This window comes from Petromyzon marinus, chromosome 27, assembly GCF_048934315.1.
Source record: "Petromyzon marinus isolate PM22_M1 ecotype Great Lakes invasive population chromosome 27, UKy_Petmar_22M1.pri1.0, whole genome shotgun sequence".
Lineage (NCBI taxonomy): Eukaryota > Metazoa > Chordata > Hyperoartia > Petromyzontiformes > Petromyzontidae > Petromyzon > Petromyzon marinus.
The window spans coordinates 5,719,198-5,734,636 of NC_133693.1; the positions used below are offsets into that span (position 1 = coordinate 5,719,198).

At 53.2% G+C, this 15,439-nt stretch overlaps 1 protein-coding gene across 1 annotated transcript in view; it reads right to left on the minus strand.

The window, feature by feature from the left end:
* Positions 1-15,439, minus strand: part of LOC116946707 (microtubule-actin cross-linking factor 1, isoforms 1/2/3/4-like) — a 340,281-nt gene that overhangs the window by 304,529 nt on the left and 20,313 nt on the right. Inside the window, exon 5 of the mRNA XM_076069967.1 lies at positions 4,501-4,813. Within this exon, the coding sequence (XP_075926082.1) occupies positions 4,501-4,813 (313 nt within the window). The remainder of the gene's footprint in view (positions 1-4,500; positions 4,814-15,439) is intronic.

Sequence of the window (15,439 nt, forward strand, 5' to 3'; positions counted from 1 at the left end):
ACAGGGTGGGGGCGGAGGTGGGAGAGGCCGAGGGTGGCGGGGCTGAGGGTGAGAGGACGGTGAGCAGAGTGTGGGGGGGGCAATGGGGGGGTGAAGTCGTCGTTCCGTCGCCTGATTGTGACGATGACGAGGGATGCCACATTGTCTCCGGATGATGATGATGATGACACATCTAAATAAATCTGCGTCTCAAGACGCGATTCAAATGCGGAATCGCGTACATGTCGACGCGTGTAACAAAACAAAAAACAACAGCCATGGAGGACCTCCCGTTTAAACGCGTGGCGTTCACGCGACGCGTCTTGTTTTAAAATGGAACATGTTTCGCTATAACGCGCACCCCGCCCGCTACAACGCGAGTCTAGCTCGGGACGTGTTCCTCTTCTGAGGATGTGGGGGGGGGGGGGTGTCCGGTTTTTCCCCTCCACATTTAGAAACGCGCGTTTAGAGTAGTGGTTCTTCTTAGCCTGGGGTACACCACCCCCTGGGGGTGCGAGACATGGCCAGATTTTATTTAGAAGGTAAATAATCGAAAACACAAATTAGGCACGGGCACGTGGGTTACAACTTACTATGTTTCATCAAACCCCATGTATTTATTAGCATTAGATATTTTTTTTTACGATTGAGAACTCGAAAGGGGTGCGAGGCTGCAGTCGAGGTGAAGTTTAGAGTATTTGGCTTCTATAAATGTCCACGTGATAAGCCACTTCGTTGAGCTATCATTTGTCAAAGAGCTACAAAGAGCTTCTCAAAAAGGGCTACAGAGCTCAGTGAGCCTTACCTGCTGAAATAAAATATATGCATCTAATGCATATATAAACATTCACCCCCTGAACGGGAGATAGAGGAAGGGTCTCAGCTGTGAGACACAGAAGACAAAGATCCCAGGAGGCCACGCGAGAAAGTTCACGACCCCACCAAACGTATCCCCAGGCTCCTTCCGGCCTCTTTGAAAGGTCGCGAGGGGGGGGGGGTGGTCAGGAATGGAGCTATTTGGGGGAAGCGTTGTCAGTCACCGTGGGTGCACGAGCGCCAATTAAATACAAAACGTCAGAACCGCCCTGCGACAGAACAGACAGAGGAGAGTGACACTGACGTTTCGGGTAGCGACCCTCGCCTCCTGAGAAGTGCAAACAAACAAGACGAACATAAGCCGGAGAGAACACATGCGAAATAAGATACAGCATTGAGAAAGAACAATTCTTACGAGACGGACAATACAATTTGTTGGAACAATGCAAATTAGACGGAACAATGCAAATTAGACGGAACAATACAAATGACGGAACAATACAAATGACGGAACAATACAAATGACGGAACAATACAAATGATGGAACAATGCAAATTAGACGGAACAATGCAAATTAGACAGAACAATTCAAATGACGGAACAATAGAAATGACGGAACAATACAAATGACGGAACAATGCAAATTAGACGGAACAATGCAAATTAGACAGAACAATTCAAATGACGGAACAATACAAATGATGGAACAATACAAATGACGGAACAAAACAAATGAAGGAACAATGATGAAAGTGAGACGGACGACACCCGTCGAGACGGAACAATGTCGGACCGATCATTCAAACGAGGCAGAGGAAGCGCACACGAGGGGGGGTGTTGACGGCACAAACGGGGAGAAAAACAACCCCGGAATCTTTACGCCACACAGATGGATTCAAGAATCCATTTGCTTGTCCTGCCATCTCCTGGCCGAGCCGAACGAACCTGTGCCCCCCCCCACCTCCACCCCCTGCCCTGCCACGTCGGATTAGCACGGTTGGTTATGTACGGTGTGATTGTGATCTAACATCAAACTGGGATTTTTGCACATTTTTTTCGTACGCAGCATAAACATACGGTGCTTGTTCTGGAAGATTGAATTGTTTTTGTAGGGGACGTTTCAATTTGCGTGCAGGAAATTTTCCATGTATCTTATAATTTGATTGTTTGTTGCGGTTGCACCCGGAACAAGAGCCGAATGGCTCACAGGGTAACACCAAATAAATGAAACTGAAAACTGAAACTTATCACGCGGAAATGTATAGCAGCTAAATACTCTGATCCGCTGCTGGTTGGAGGCCTTGCCACGCTTTGCCGGCCATGAGAGCTAATTGACCAATACTTCACCACGCTAATCAGCCCGAGTCTAAATGAAACTAGTAACTAAACTATTTTTTATTTTAGCGGGTGAGGCCCCCGCCCCCCCCCCCCCCCCCATGAGCTATAAAACTCGAAGCAACCTAGCCACAAATGATAGCACAACGAAGTGGCTTATTATCACGTGGACATCTGGAGCAGCCAAATGCTCTAAACGCGTGACGATGATTCTAAATGTGGAGGGGAAAAACCGGAGGACCCGGAGAAAAATCCATGCGACCACGGGAAGAGAAAGACACACAGACTCCAAATACACCGCAGGCGTCAGGGTCGGGATAGAACCCACGACCTCCTGTATACCAGGCGAGGTAGTTAACATCTCGCTACCGTGGCACCCCCCATACATAACATGCACAGTGGCACCCCATACACATGTACACAGTGCCCCCCCACCAACCCCATTGTGGGGTGGCTGGGGTAGCACTCAAGTTCAAGTGGAAGAGTTCATCGACACCCATACAGGGATCCCCCCCCCCCTCTTCCACCCCGCTCCCCCACATTGGTACCGCCCTGGTACAAGGGCACACGCGAGACGCCCTTCCCCTTCCCGCGAGCTGCTCCTCTTCCCCGTTTCCCCGTAGCCGTAATCAATACCCATTAGCAGCCGTGCGCCGGGTGGGGTAACGGTGGACGGGAGCAAGGGCCGCCCGAGTGCCCGGCGGACGAATCGCTGTGGAGTCACGGCGCTCCCAGCCCCCTGCCGCCCTGGAAACGCAACCGCAAATCCGCGATCACAAGGGCACCGTGGCGGTGGTGGCGGTGGTGAAGACGACGGTCTTGGTAATAACGGTGCTGGTGGCGATTTTACTGATGGGTGGTTGTGGGAGCGGTGATGGATGCAGTGGTGACGGTGTTGGTGATCGTGGTGGTGATGGTGGTGATCTTGGCAGTGGTGGTGGTGTTGATGATCGTGGTGGTGGCGTTGGTGATGGTGGTGGTGATCTTGGCAGTGGTAGTGGTGGTGGTGTTGATGATCGTGGTGGTGGCGGTGTTGACAGTGGTGGTGATCTTGGCAGTGGTGGTGATCTTGGCAGTGGTGGTGATGCTGCCGGTGGTAATAACACCATGGAAGGAACGCCCTTGCAAACGAAACGAGATGTTAACTCTCTAGGGATTTTTCCACGCGATAATATTTGATTGAATTGTGACGATGGCGGTGATGGAAATTGTCGCATTGTAGTTGCAATAGCCATGAGGACGATGATGATGACGATGGGGTTGCTCACGATGATGGGGTTGGTGGTAGGAATGATGATTGCGGTGAAGAGGAAGCTGTTGCCGTCGATAATAACAAAGACGATGGCGACGGTGGTGACGATGGTGATGATAATTGACGATGATGGGTTGGTTACAGGATAAAATTGACTATGATGATATTGGCATTGACTATGCGACGCCGTTAACACCGTCAATGTCACCGATATTGATATTGTACAACCATTATCACCCGCCTCTCCTTACTGGTCGCCGGTTTCAATTCCGCATGGAATTCAGGGTCCTCATCCTCCTCGCATTCATGGCCCTGAATGACCTCGTGCTCCATCACCCCCCCCCGTATATTCTGGAGCTGCTGCTGCACCCCTCCGATCTAACAAAATCGCCGACGTCGTGGACTTGAATCTCTCGCCTCCCCCGCGTCACCCGGAACTAAACTCAAGTCCCAGCAGTGATCTCTGGACCTTCGTTCCCGTGGTACCCCGACTGTGGGACTCTCTGGGCCTTCACTCACGAGGCACCCGCGCTGCGAGGCTCTCCGGTACAATAAGTGTGTGGGCGAACATGGGCGCCACATTTTGCGGTGACCAGACGCACGAATACACAACGTGGAACGTGCCTCCCGAGCACCGTGTCAACAGGAGGCATCGTGACCTCTCACTCCTTGCATTGTGGCCTTAGTAACCTAGAGGAGGGGGTGGAGGGAGGGGGCACGAGCGCTGGGGAAGGGGTCGAGGGCACCGGGGGTCAAAGGGCTAGATTGGAGGTGGGGGAGCGGGCATTGCTGTGGACTAATACATCAGGGATGTGACAACTCAATCAGATGCTCAAGGGTGGACAGTCACGTGGGACCACAGCACAACAACAACCGCCATTCGCCACCAAGTGGCGGTGACGTCAGCACGGCGCTTGTGCCAGCCTATGTGCCCTTTACGGCCGCGTGAAGTGTCGAAAGCTCGCCGGCACGAGGTCACGGCGGGACAGACCCAGGTGCCTGTGGCTTGAGCGACCGAGAAGACTGGCACAACCAACACCGCCACCGCCACTCGGCAATCTCACCCCCCCCCCCCCACCTCCCCCCTCCCCCGCAGCATCCCGTGGAGTGCGCTCACCGGCGATGCGAAGGACGGCCCTCTCCGCCGGGTCGAGCACCGACTCGTGAGGTCGCCGCATCTTGGCTCGCTGGTGCCGCGGCAGGTTCCACGGCAGGGTGTCGCCCGCCTGCAGCCACTGCAGGGAGTCGGACTTCACGCTCAGCCGGTCGTCGTCGTCGTCCTCCTCCTCGTCGTCGTCGTCGTCGTCGCCGTCGTCGCCGCCGTCGTCGTCCCGGTGGGAGCGCCGCGACCTCAGCCCCGCGTTGTCGTCGTCAGAGAAGAGGCCCAGGTCGGAGGAAGACATGGATCGCTGGAAGATGCGGCCGCTGACCTGCTCGCCCGCGTGCACGACAAATGACAAAGATTAAACGAAGCCATTTAATGTTGTTTGGGTCTTTCGGCAAAGTCACGTAGACAGGTTAAATTTGAACGAAAAACGACGACGTTTCGATCGCAACACAAGCGACCGTCAACAGGCTTTCTTTTCCCACCCGATGACGGTCGCTTGTGTTGCGAACAAAACGTCGTAGTTTTTAGTTTGAGATTTGATTTTTTTTTACCTATCCACGTGACTTTACCGAAAGACCCAAAGAATGTGAATTCCTGCAGTCACGAAAGCTTTAAGTGAAGCCGTTCAAACCATTTGTTTAATTTAACGACGTGAGGCCCACCGAGCGACCTGGCAACAAGTGATAGCCCAACGACGTGGGGTATCATCATCAGCATCGTAGTCGTCACGTGGAAATCACGGACAGCAGCCAAATACTTTAAACGCGTGTTGTTGTTGATTCTAAATGCGCAGGGGAAAACCGGAGGACCCGGGGAAAAATCCGCACGACCACGCGGAGAGAGACACGCAAACTCTAAATATACAGCAGCCGTCAGGGTCGGGATCGATCACAACCTCCTGTATATCAGGCGAGGTAGTTAACATCTCGCTGGCACACCACAGATTACCCATGTAGAACCTTCAACAGAGTGTTGGGGCAAGCGCTGTTAGCGAGCAACACCTGTGAAGGCCGGCACGGGGTCGCACGTGAGAGGGGTGCGAGGGTGACCAACACCACGCCCACGGCCGCCTTTGTCTCCCCGGCGTGGCGATGTTCACACGCCGGTGCCAGGTGCTCATTCCAGGCGGAGTTGACCTAGGGGAGGCCCAGGACCGGTTCAGATAATTGTCACTGGGCTTGGCCCTGAGCAGGAATTGAATAGGCGCCACGGTGGTGAGATGTTAACTACCTCGCCTGGTATACAGGAGGTAGTGAGTTCTATCTCGACCCACCCATCGGGCAGGTTACGTGGGATGGGGGTAAAGTGTGGGTTGCTCGCCATCCTCTTCCAAGACGTGGGAGCCAGCGTGAACGAGCAGAGGCCAACATCTAAATGCCCCTCTGGGAGGGGCTCTCGAGAAAGCTCCCTCTTGGGGGAGGCCCTTCCGCCAGCAGTGAAACGAGTGAGCGAGGCACTTGCATGTGCTGCGCCTTCACTTTTCAGCGCTCTTCACGGGCGACTCATTGGCGCGCCACCTCGTGGTGAAAGTGCGAGTTGTTTTGGTATTCGACCAAAAATGTCAAGGCTGACAAAACCACGCACGCACACACACGTGGGAATACTGCATACATACAAATACACAGAGACAAAGACCCGCCTTAGAGCCTTGTCAGACTGTTGGGCCAAGTGCTGTTCGCGAGCACCTATGAAGGCCGGCACGGCACACAAAGGGGGTTGTGGATGGCCAACACCACGCCCGGCCGCCTTTGTCTGCCGTGTGGCGATGTTTGCACACCGCACCAGGTACACATTTGAGGCCGAGTCGACCTAGGGGGAGGCCCAGGACCGGTTCAGATAATCGTCACTGGTGTTGGCCGTGAACGGGAATCGATCTCGGGTCGCCAGGTTCCTAGCGCAAACGCGCTATCCGTTAACGTTAGCGCTCCATACGTACGTACACATACGTACACAGACAAAGACCCGCCTTGTCAGATTGCTGGGCCAAGTGCTGTTAGCGAGCACCTATTAAGGCCGGAACGGCACACGAAGGGGGTGGGGGTGGCCAGAACTACGCCCGGCCGCCTTTGTCTTCTCCCCTTGTATTTTTAAATGATAAGTTGGGGGTGCGTCTTATAATCACGTAGGTGTGTGTGTGTTTGTGTGCGTTTGTGTGCGTGTGGGGAGTGGTAGTGTAGCGGTTAGCGCGTTGCGCTATGAACCCGGCGATCCGGGTTAAATTTCCGCTCACGGCCAACACCAGTGACGATTATCTGAACCGGTCCTGGGCTTCCCCGAGGTCGACTCAGCCTCAAATGAGTACCTGGTGCGGTGTGTAAACATCGCCACTGGGGAGACAAAGGCAGTCGGGCGTGGTTGCTGGCCACCCACCCCCTCTTATACCGTCCCAGCCTTCATAGGTGCTCGCTAGCAACACTTGCCATCACAGTGTATTAAGGTTATACAGGGGATCTTTGTCTCGTCTTGTTGCAATAGCAGACGGACACACGTCTTGTGTGCGTCTTACTTTCCGGAGTGTCTTACAATCCGGCATCTGTTATGCGGGGGTTGAGGTATGGGGCGGTGTCATACGCCTGTGATGCCCGATGCATTGGAGGCTACGCTGTTGGTGGATCACGTAGAGAAGTGGGGGAAAATTATCATCTAAAAAACAGTCGGTGCTGCTGATGGCGGTACAGCAAGCAGGACCCTCCCATCAAAGAGTCTCGAGGCTCACCTAAAATCAGTGACCAACATTCCCACTCATATTGTGGACTACCACTACTACTACTACCCTATTGTTGTTATTATTACAACGAATTTAAACACAGATCTGTACATGTGTGGGGAGTGGTGACGCGGTGGTCGAGCACGTGGCACGCGACAATTCAAGAGTTCCATTCTGGGCCACGGCGAACGTCAGTGGCGAGCAGGGTTCGACCCCCTTCACTAAGCTCGCACCGCCCAGCGTGGTGAAGTATGGTCAAACACCTCCCCCTCCCTCGCCCCTCCCACCTCCTCTGTCCCACGTCGACTGCCACGGCGTGCGGGGAGGCTTTTATCCAGCAGTGGATTGACAAAAGCGCCATGCATTAGGAGCTCAATGAAGGGAGCGCGTGGCAGAGTACTTCCACCCGGGTGAAGGGGGGCGGGAGATGGAGCGATGAAATCAGCTGCTGTTGCAGGTACTACATCGTGACAGGTGGGGGCGGCTTCGGTGACGAGTCCTTCATCCAGCAGTGGATCGAGCGCGGCGGGCGACGACGATGAATCCGACGCATACGCCGAGTTAAACAGACAGCCTCGCTTTGCCGATCCGACGGACCCATTGTTTACACGAGACACGACGCGGATGACGACGACGATGATGATGCCCATGGTGATGATGCGCATGATGATGAAGATCATGACGATGATCAATTGTGGCGGCAGGGTTGCAAGCCATCAAAGGCGACCTTCACTGCACAGGCGCCCATCACACCCCCCCCCCAAAAAAAAAAGAGCAGATAAAGCAACATGGTACTCACTCGCGCCTTGGTTTTTGCTATAGGAGGGCGCGCGCCCAGACGTGCAGAGCACTGATGGAAGGGCAGCCACACGCGGCTTTGTCACGAGCCCGTGTGTACGATCGTCCTCCCTCCAGAGGGTTACTGCTGCGCACGTATGAATATATATCGCTCTACGACACTCTTATAGAACAGGATACTTAGAGAGGTAAAGGTGCCTGTGTGATTTCGTTATTCATTGGAGAGAGAGGGAGAGAGAGGGAGAGAGGGGCGGGGAAGAGATGGTGTGGCAATGTGTGCGGTGTTGTCAGAGCCTGCGCATGCGTGATTCGGGTAATGAGCGGGTTTAGCCTGGGGAGGCCTGATGGGGGGGGAGGGGGGGATTTCGGGAGGGGAGGGAGAATGGATGGAGGAATGGGAGGATGGATGGAGGAGAGGATGGAGGGAGGGAGGAAAAGGAGGGGAGGATGGAGGGGAGGATGGAGGAAGGGAGTGGATGATGGATGGCAAGAGAGAGGGAAGGGAGGATGGAGGAAAAGGAGGGGAGGATGGAGGGAGGGAGGGAAGGTTAGAGGAAGGAAGGGGAAGATTGATGGGAGGGGAGGATGGAGGGAGGGGGTAGTAGATCGGGCTAATGGGGGATTGACGTATCGAGAGAAGATGGAGGGATGGATGGAGAGAGGGAGTGAAGAGATGGGGAGGGGGTGAAGGGGAGGATAGAGAGTTGGAAATACCGTGGTGGGTGGGGTGGGATGGGGACGGCAGAAAGAAGTGTGGATGGAGGGTGGGGAGCGTGGTGGTGGTGGCAGTGGAGTTCTGATTGTGTGAGAGGGATGGGGGTGGGGGGATGATATCGACACTCATCTGTGTTGACTTTTGAGAGTTCTCCATTCGTGTGCAACACTGCGATTATTCATCGATTAATATCGACCCCGGGAGCTTACGACACGCGCATGTAATCGTGCGTGCATGAATCGGCATCGGCGCTCTTTCGATGGATCGACGCCGGCCACGCTGGTGTCAGACCGAGGAGATGGAGCGGATGGAATCGGCTCGGCCGGCTGGATTGTTACATTCGCAGGATCGTGAGTGATGCCGACGGCTTCGGGGAGGTCATCATCCAGCAGCGGATTGATCATGGCCGACGACTACGACGATTATTGCGATGCGTTGTGTGCGTGACGGGTTCAACACCTGACCGACTGCAGCCTCCTGTGGCTGCTACATCCATCACCACCAACCAACCAACCACCACGTTTACAAACAACAACGGATTATAATCAACTCAATTCGAGACGATTCGGTGGACGGGCGAGACGTTGCGATTCGTCGCGGCGCAGTGGAAATCCGGAGGAAAGAAATCACACAGAAACAGAGAGACAGAGCGACGAGAGAGCACAGATGGTCAGTTTGGGAAGGAAAAGATTTGCAGTTAAGCAGAGTGAAAGGAAATCGCTAATCCCGCTCTGATCTCATCGGGAATCGCACGCAAAGGGACATTTTTGCCAGGTTCCCGATTAGAATTGTTGGGGGTGGCGGGGGGAATGGCCTACATGTGATTGTAATCATCATAATGAGTCGTTGAGTCGTGTTCTATCCACCGCTGAATAAAGCTCGACTACCCGCACAGTCCCCCTTACGGCGATGCCACCACGATCCATCCCACTCCTAGCGCATGAGCCGATCACGTTGCTCCATCTCCCACCCCTCCCTCCCCCCGTGGGGGGGGGGGATATAACAACCCTCTCAAATATCTCCCCTCTCAAATATCTCCCCTCTCCATCGGCTGCCGGTCTGTCACCGGTCTTGTCCAACGGAGCCATCGACGACAATTTCGGCCACCACGTGTCCTGCCCCCCCCCACCCCGAGCCCCGCCGCTGACTTCCCTTGACAGCCAACACGAGGTACTTGACTTGACCTGCGCACGTGCTCTGGTGCTGGCCACCCCACACCCGCTCGTGTGCCGTGCCGACCTTCATTGGGTGCTACTCGCTAGCAGCACTTGCCTCCAACGGTCTGTGAAGGCTACACGGGGGATCTTTGTCTCTGTGCAAAAAAATGCACGTGGCCCCAATGTGCACCTAGCCTGGCACAATCGACGTTGTGACGTCATCGCCACTTGGTGGCACTTCAATAACACTGTCCTGCAATTGTTTTTTTTAATTAGATTTTACTTATACCATAGGTTTAATTATGATTATTATTACTGGGTTTTAGCATCATGCAAGCGCAGTTGTCAATATTTCCACTATTACAGTATTTTACTGCATTTATGTTGGATTCTATATATATTTGTGAGTTTAATTTTATCATCGTATTTTGTATGTACTGTATCGTGCAGCGATTTTGAGATATTTAGATATCAGAATCGGAATATTTATTCATACTGGAGGAATCCGATGAGCTATGAACCTCTTTTTTTACAGACGTCCAATGCAATGGCCCTTTAAGATGTTTTAATATATATTTTTGGTATTATTGATGATGTTGTTAGAATCTACACGAGTCTCCATCGCAGGGGTCGGCAGACCAGCATCTCCGAAGCTGCGTGAGGTTCTTTTAAGCGCTGCTACGTGACGTTGTATTATATATTTTTAAACGACCGCCGTCTCTCGTATTCACACTGCATCGTGGCTCTTGAAATGTGGAGTTATCTTTTGTTGTTGTATCGAATTCGGAAAAAAATGCATCATTCGTGGTATTTTGGTTGCCATATCTTGGGGTTGCCAGTTCACATCCCGGCTTGCAAGGGTTGACTCCGTATATCATCCCTGCAAGGTCGTTACAATAGAGTTCCGATTTGTGCAGAAGCCAACAGAGTGGTCGTGCCACGGACAGACTGCCTGCCCACCCTCTACCTCCTCCCCCCGCCATAGGAATGTGGAATATCCATCACAGGCTTTGCAGGGCTGTGAGCATCAGCTCAATGCTCACTGGGGCAGGAATTCGCTCCGACTCCGACTGTCTCTCTACCGAGCCGTACCACCTTTTATGACCAGGAGAAATGGCAAGTGCCCTTTGCAAGCCAACATAATAGAGACCTGGGTGACCGATACAATTCAAATGTATGCACGGACTTCAGAGACTCTGGTGCGAACAACAATAACAATCCATAGAGGGTTTTTTGTTGGGTTAGATCGCGTAAATATACAAATGTGTCGTTAAACCCGCCACCACCGACACAGCCAACTAGTCAGGGTTGTCACATAAACAGAACGTGGCCAATTCGTCTCTAGTACAGCACGCCGGTGTGTTGGAGAGCCAAGCCACAACATTTACAATCTGAGTACGACGTTTCGCCAGCAATGACAACCAGCTTCATCAGGCGACATCCAGATGTGTGGAGAAGTCCTCTTGTTTTGTTCCTTAAAAAGAGGCGTACATGTGATGCCGTCACTTGTGGAGCCCTTCTTGAGCGAATTCGGAATCAAAAACAAATGCCTCTGCTTCTTATTTTGATTGCTGGCCTCATGGTATTAAGCGGGGGGGGGGGGGGGTGGTCCGGTTCAGTGTTGCCGAGATGATTCCTCAGCCTCTCCACAGAGCCGTCCCTGGTCATGCACCACCGACCTTGCACTGTAACGGATGATGGAAGTCCTTCATGCACTCGAGGTGCGACACTTAAAAGTGCTCGACGCATCCATCCGTGCGTGCGTGATTTTTTTTGGTAAATGTACTACTTCACAACAGGACAACAACAAAAAAAAGCAACCACTGCTGGCGCGCATTCCCGGCAAGAACGCCGGTCTCCGTTGAGCACAGTTGGCTACGTACGGTGCGAATGAGATTCAACGTGCGCGCAACGCTGGCTCAGCGTTAGATTTCCGAGATCGGGCGCACTCATAGGCGATGTGGCCGTGAGCATTCCATTTGTGCATTTCGTTGTGTTCGCGTCGGCGACTTATGCCGACGTTTGGCAGACACGCAGTCCACGTTCCTGAGCCGTGCTGCCATCTCGCCGTGCCACCTTGAAAACCTTGACAGCCGAAGAGCGGCGGTAACTAGGATAGGGGGCCAGTGGGTGCCTTGCCCCCCCCCCCAAAACCCCCCCAGTGGCCAAAGCTACGAGTTGGGGCCCCCTTGAAAACCACCTTGAGAGCCGAATCCAATATTGGGGGCCACCCCACCACCAACCGATTGCCGCACCCCCTGAGCTGACAATAACTTTAGCCACGACTACGGCACCGCAGCCAACGTAGGCACCAGGCGTGGTGGCATATGGGGGGGTGCCAACGTCCTGCGATTCGGAAGCGGGAGGCGGTGGATTGCATGCGACAGCGCAGTAGGGCAAGTAGGTGGCTGGCGACTGCTCGTGCTGAAATCGCCTTCTGGGGGCTCTCTCTGGGTGTTACAGTCTCCTGCCGCGTGGAGTCATTCACCAGTAAAAATAAAAGATGGAACGTTGGGCCGACGTTCCATGTTCGCTGGGCTGTCACCCACGTTACGTTGTAAATGTGGGATTGGGACAAATATCCCGATGTGGGAGCACCGTCGTGATTTGTTTTGAGAATCACAGAGACTTTCCCAGATAAGTGCCTCACATTACCACTTCCCTGTCGTATTATTGTCAGTGTATTTTTTACTACCACTACTGCACAATAATGATTATAATGAGGTGTAGGTAGATGCTGGTTTCCTCCCAGATTAAGCCAAAACACTCGAAACAATGGAATTGGCCCAACGTTGATTTAAGTATTTTTTTTACTGGCTATGTGCGTGCAGGCTATGTATGGGTACGTAAGATTCGTGAGGAGCGGTGGTGTAGCGTTCAGAGCGCCACGCTACGAACCCAGCGACCCGTGTTAGATTCCCGATCACGGCCAACACCAGGTGACGATCATCTGAACCGGCTTCGGGCTTCCTCTAGGTCCACTCGGCCTCGAATGAGTACCGAGTGCGGTGTGTAAATTTCGCCACTAGGGGAGACAAAGGCGGCCCCGGGCGTGGTGCTGGCCACCCACCCCCTCGTGCGCCGTGCCGGCCTTGATAGGTGCGAGCTCCCTTACAGCACTTGCCCCGACAGTCTGTTAAGGCTATCCCGGGGAAGGATCTTTGTCTGTTTTTGTTTAAGATGATGTGTGTGTGTGTACGTGTTTGTATGCGTGCATATTTATGTATGAGGGTGTATGGAGTGGTGGTGGGTGGGGTGGTGGTGGGTGGGGTGGTGGTGGGTGGGGTGGTGGTGGGTGGGGTGGTGGTGGGTGGGGTGGTGGTGGGTGGGGTGGTGGTGGGTGGGGTGGTGGTGGTGGCTAAGGTGCGAGTAAATGTGGGACGCAGCAGCAGCCGCAGCAGCAGTCGCAGCAGCAGTCGCAGCCGCAGCAGCAGCAGTCGCAGAGCAGCAGCAGCCGCAGCAGCCGCAGCAGCAGTCGCAGCAGCAGAAGCATCAGCCGCAGCCGCAGCAGCAGCAGTCGCAGAGCAGCAGCAGCCGCAGCAGCCGCAGTCGCAGCAGCAGCTGCAGCAGCAGCAGCTGCAGCAGCAACAGCCACAGCAGCAGCAGTAGCAGCAGTCGCAGCAGCATCAGCCGCAGCAGCAGCCGCAGTAGCAGCAGTCGCAGCCGCCTCCTGCTGCGGCTGCTGCCGAGGGGGTAGGGTGCGGTTGCCGTGGCAACCGCGGAGGATAATGGACCCGTCCATGTTGAATGAATTGGCACAATTTCTCTGACCTCCATTGTTGCAGCCGCGTCCGTGTGTGTGTCTGTCTGTGTCTGTCTGTGTGTCTGTCTGTCTGTGTGTGTCTGTGTGTGTGTGTCTGTCTGTGTGTGTGTCTGTCTGTGTGTCTGTCTGTGTGTGTCTGTCTGTGTGTCTGTCTGTGTGTGTCTGTGTGTGTGTCTGTCTGTGTGTGTGTCTGTGTGTGTCTGTCTGTCTGTGTGTGTATGTGTGTGTGTGTCTGTCTGTCTGTGTGTGTCTGTGTGTCTGTCTGTGTGTCTGTCTGTGTGTCTGTGTGTGTGTCTGTCTGTCTGTGTGTGTGTGTCTGTGTGTGTGTCTGTGTGTCTGTCTGTGTGTGTCTGTCTGTGTGTGTCTGTGTGTCTGTCTGTGTGTCTGTGTGTCTGTCTATGTGTGTGTCTGTGTGTTTGTCTGTCTGTCTGTGTCTGTCTGTCTGTGTGTGTGTCTGTCTGTGTCTGTCTGTGTGTGTGTGTCTGTCTGTGTCTGTCTGTGTGTGTCTGTCTGCCTGTGTGTCTCTGTGCGTGTGTGTTTGTTAAGGCTATACGGGGGATCTTTGTAGTGAGGAGCGGTAGTGTAGCGGTTAGCGTGCCGCGCTACGAACCAGACGACCCCGGTTCGATTCCCGCTCACGGACACCGGTGACGATTATCTGAACCGGTACTGGGCTTCTCCTAGGTCGACTCAGCCTCAAATGCGTACCTGGTGGCGGTGTGTAAACATCGCCACTGGGGAGACAAAGGCGGCCGGGCGCGGTGTTGGCCACCCACTCCCTCGTGTGCCTTCATAGGCGCTCGCTAACAGCACTTGCCCCAACAGTCTGTTAAGGCTACACGGGGAAAATACACAATCGACCCTCGTGTCAAGAGCTGTCATATAATGTGTAGACTACTGTAATACACAGCGGGAGACTGTGCATTCACGATTGTGCATTTTGTTATGCACGCATATAAATTTTGTTTTATATAATCAGTATATGAAGACGATTAAATCGCTTTATAGCTGTTGGGGCAAGTGTTATTAGCGGACAGCTATTAAGACCCAAATATATGAACAAAGACAAATACACACACCTACATACATACACACCCACATTTCTAAACACAAATAATCATTCTTCTCACGCACACACATTACGCACAAACACACACACACACAAAGATCACCCGTATAGCCTATATGGCCAGCTGGATCAAGAGCTGTTCAGGGCCGCCTATGGAGGCCTAAACAGCACACAAATCTGGTCGCGTGGCCACCACCACACTAGGCTGCTTCTGGCCAATACTGTATTTACACACCGCACCAAATATTCACACACAGCACCAAGTATTTACACACCCCACCAAGTATTCACACACAGCACCAAGTATTTACACACCCCACCAAGTATTCACACACAGCACCAAGTATTTACACACCCCACCAAGTATTTACACACAGCACCAAGTATTTACACACCGCACAATGTATTTACACACTCCACCAAGTATTTACACACAGCACCAAGTATTTACACACCGCACCAAGTATTCACACACCGCACCAAGTATTTACACACCACACCAAGTATTTACACACCCCACCAAGTATTCACACACAGCACCAAGTATTTACACACCCCACCAAGTATTTACACACCCCACCAAGTATTTACACACCGCACCAAGTATTTACACACCGCACCAAGTATTTACACACCGCACCAAGTATTTACACACCCCACCAAGTATTTACACACAGCACCAAGTATTTACACACCGCACCAAGTATTTACACACCGCACCAAGTATTTACACACCCCA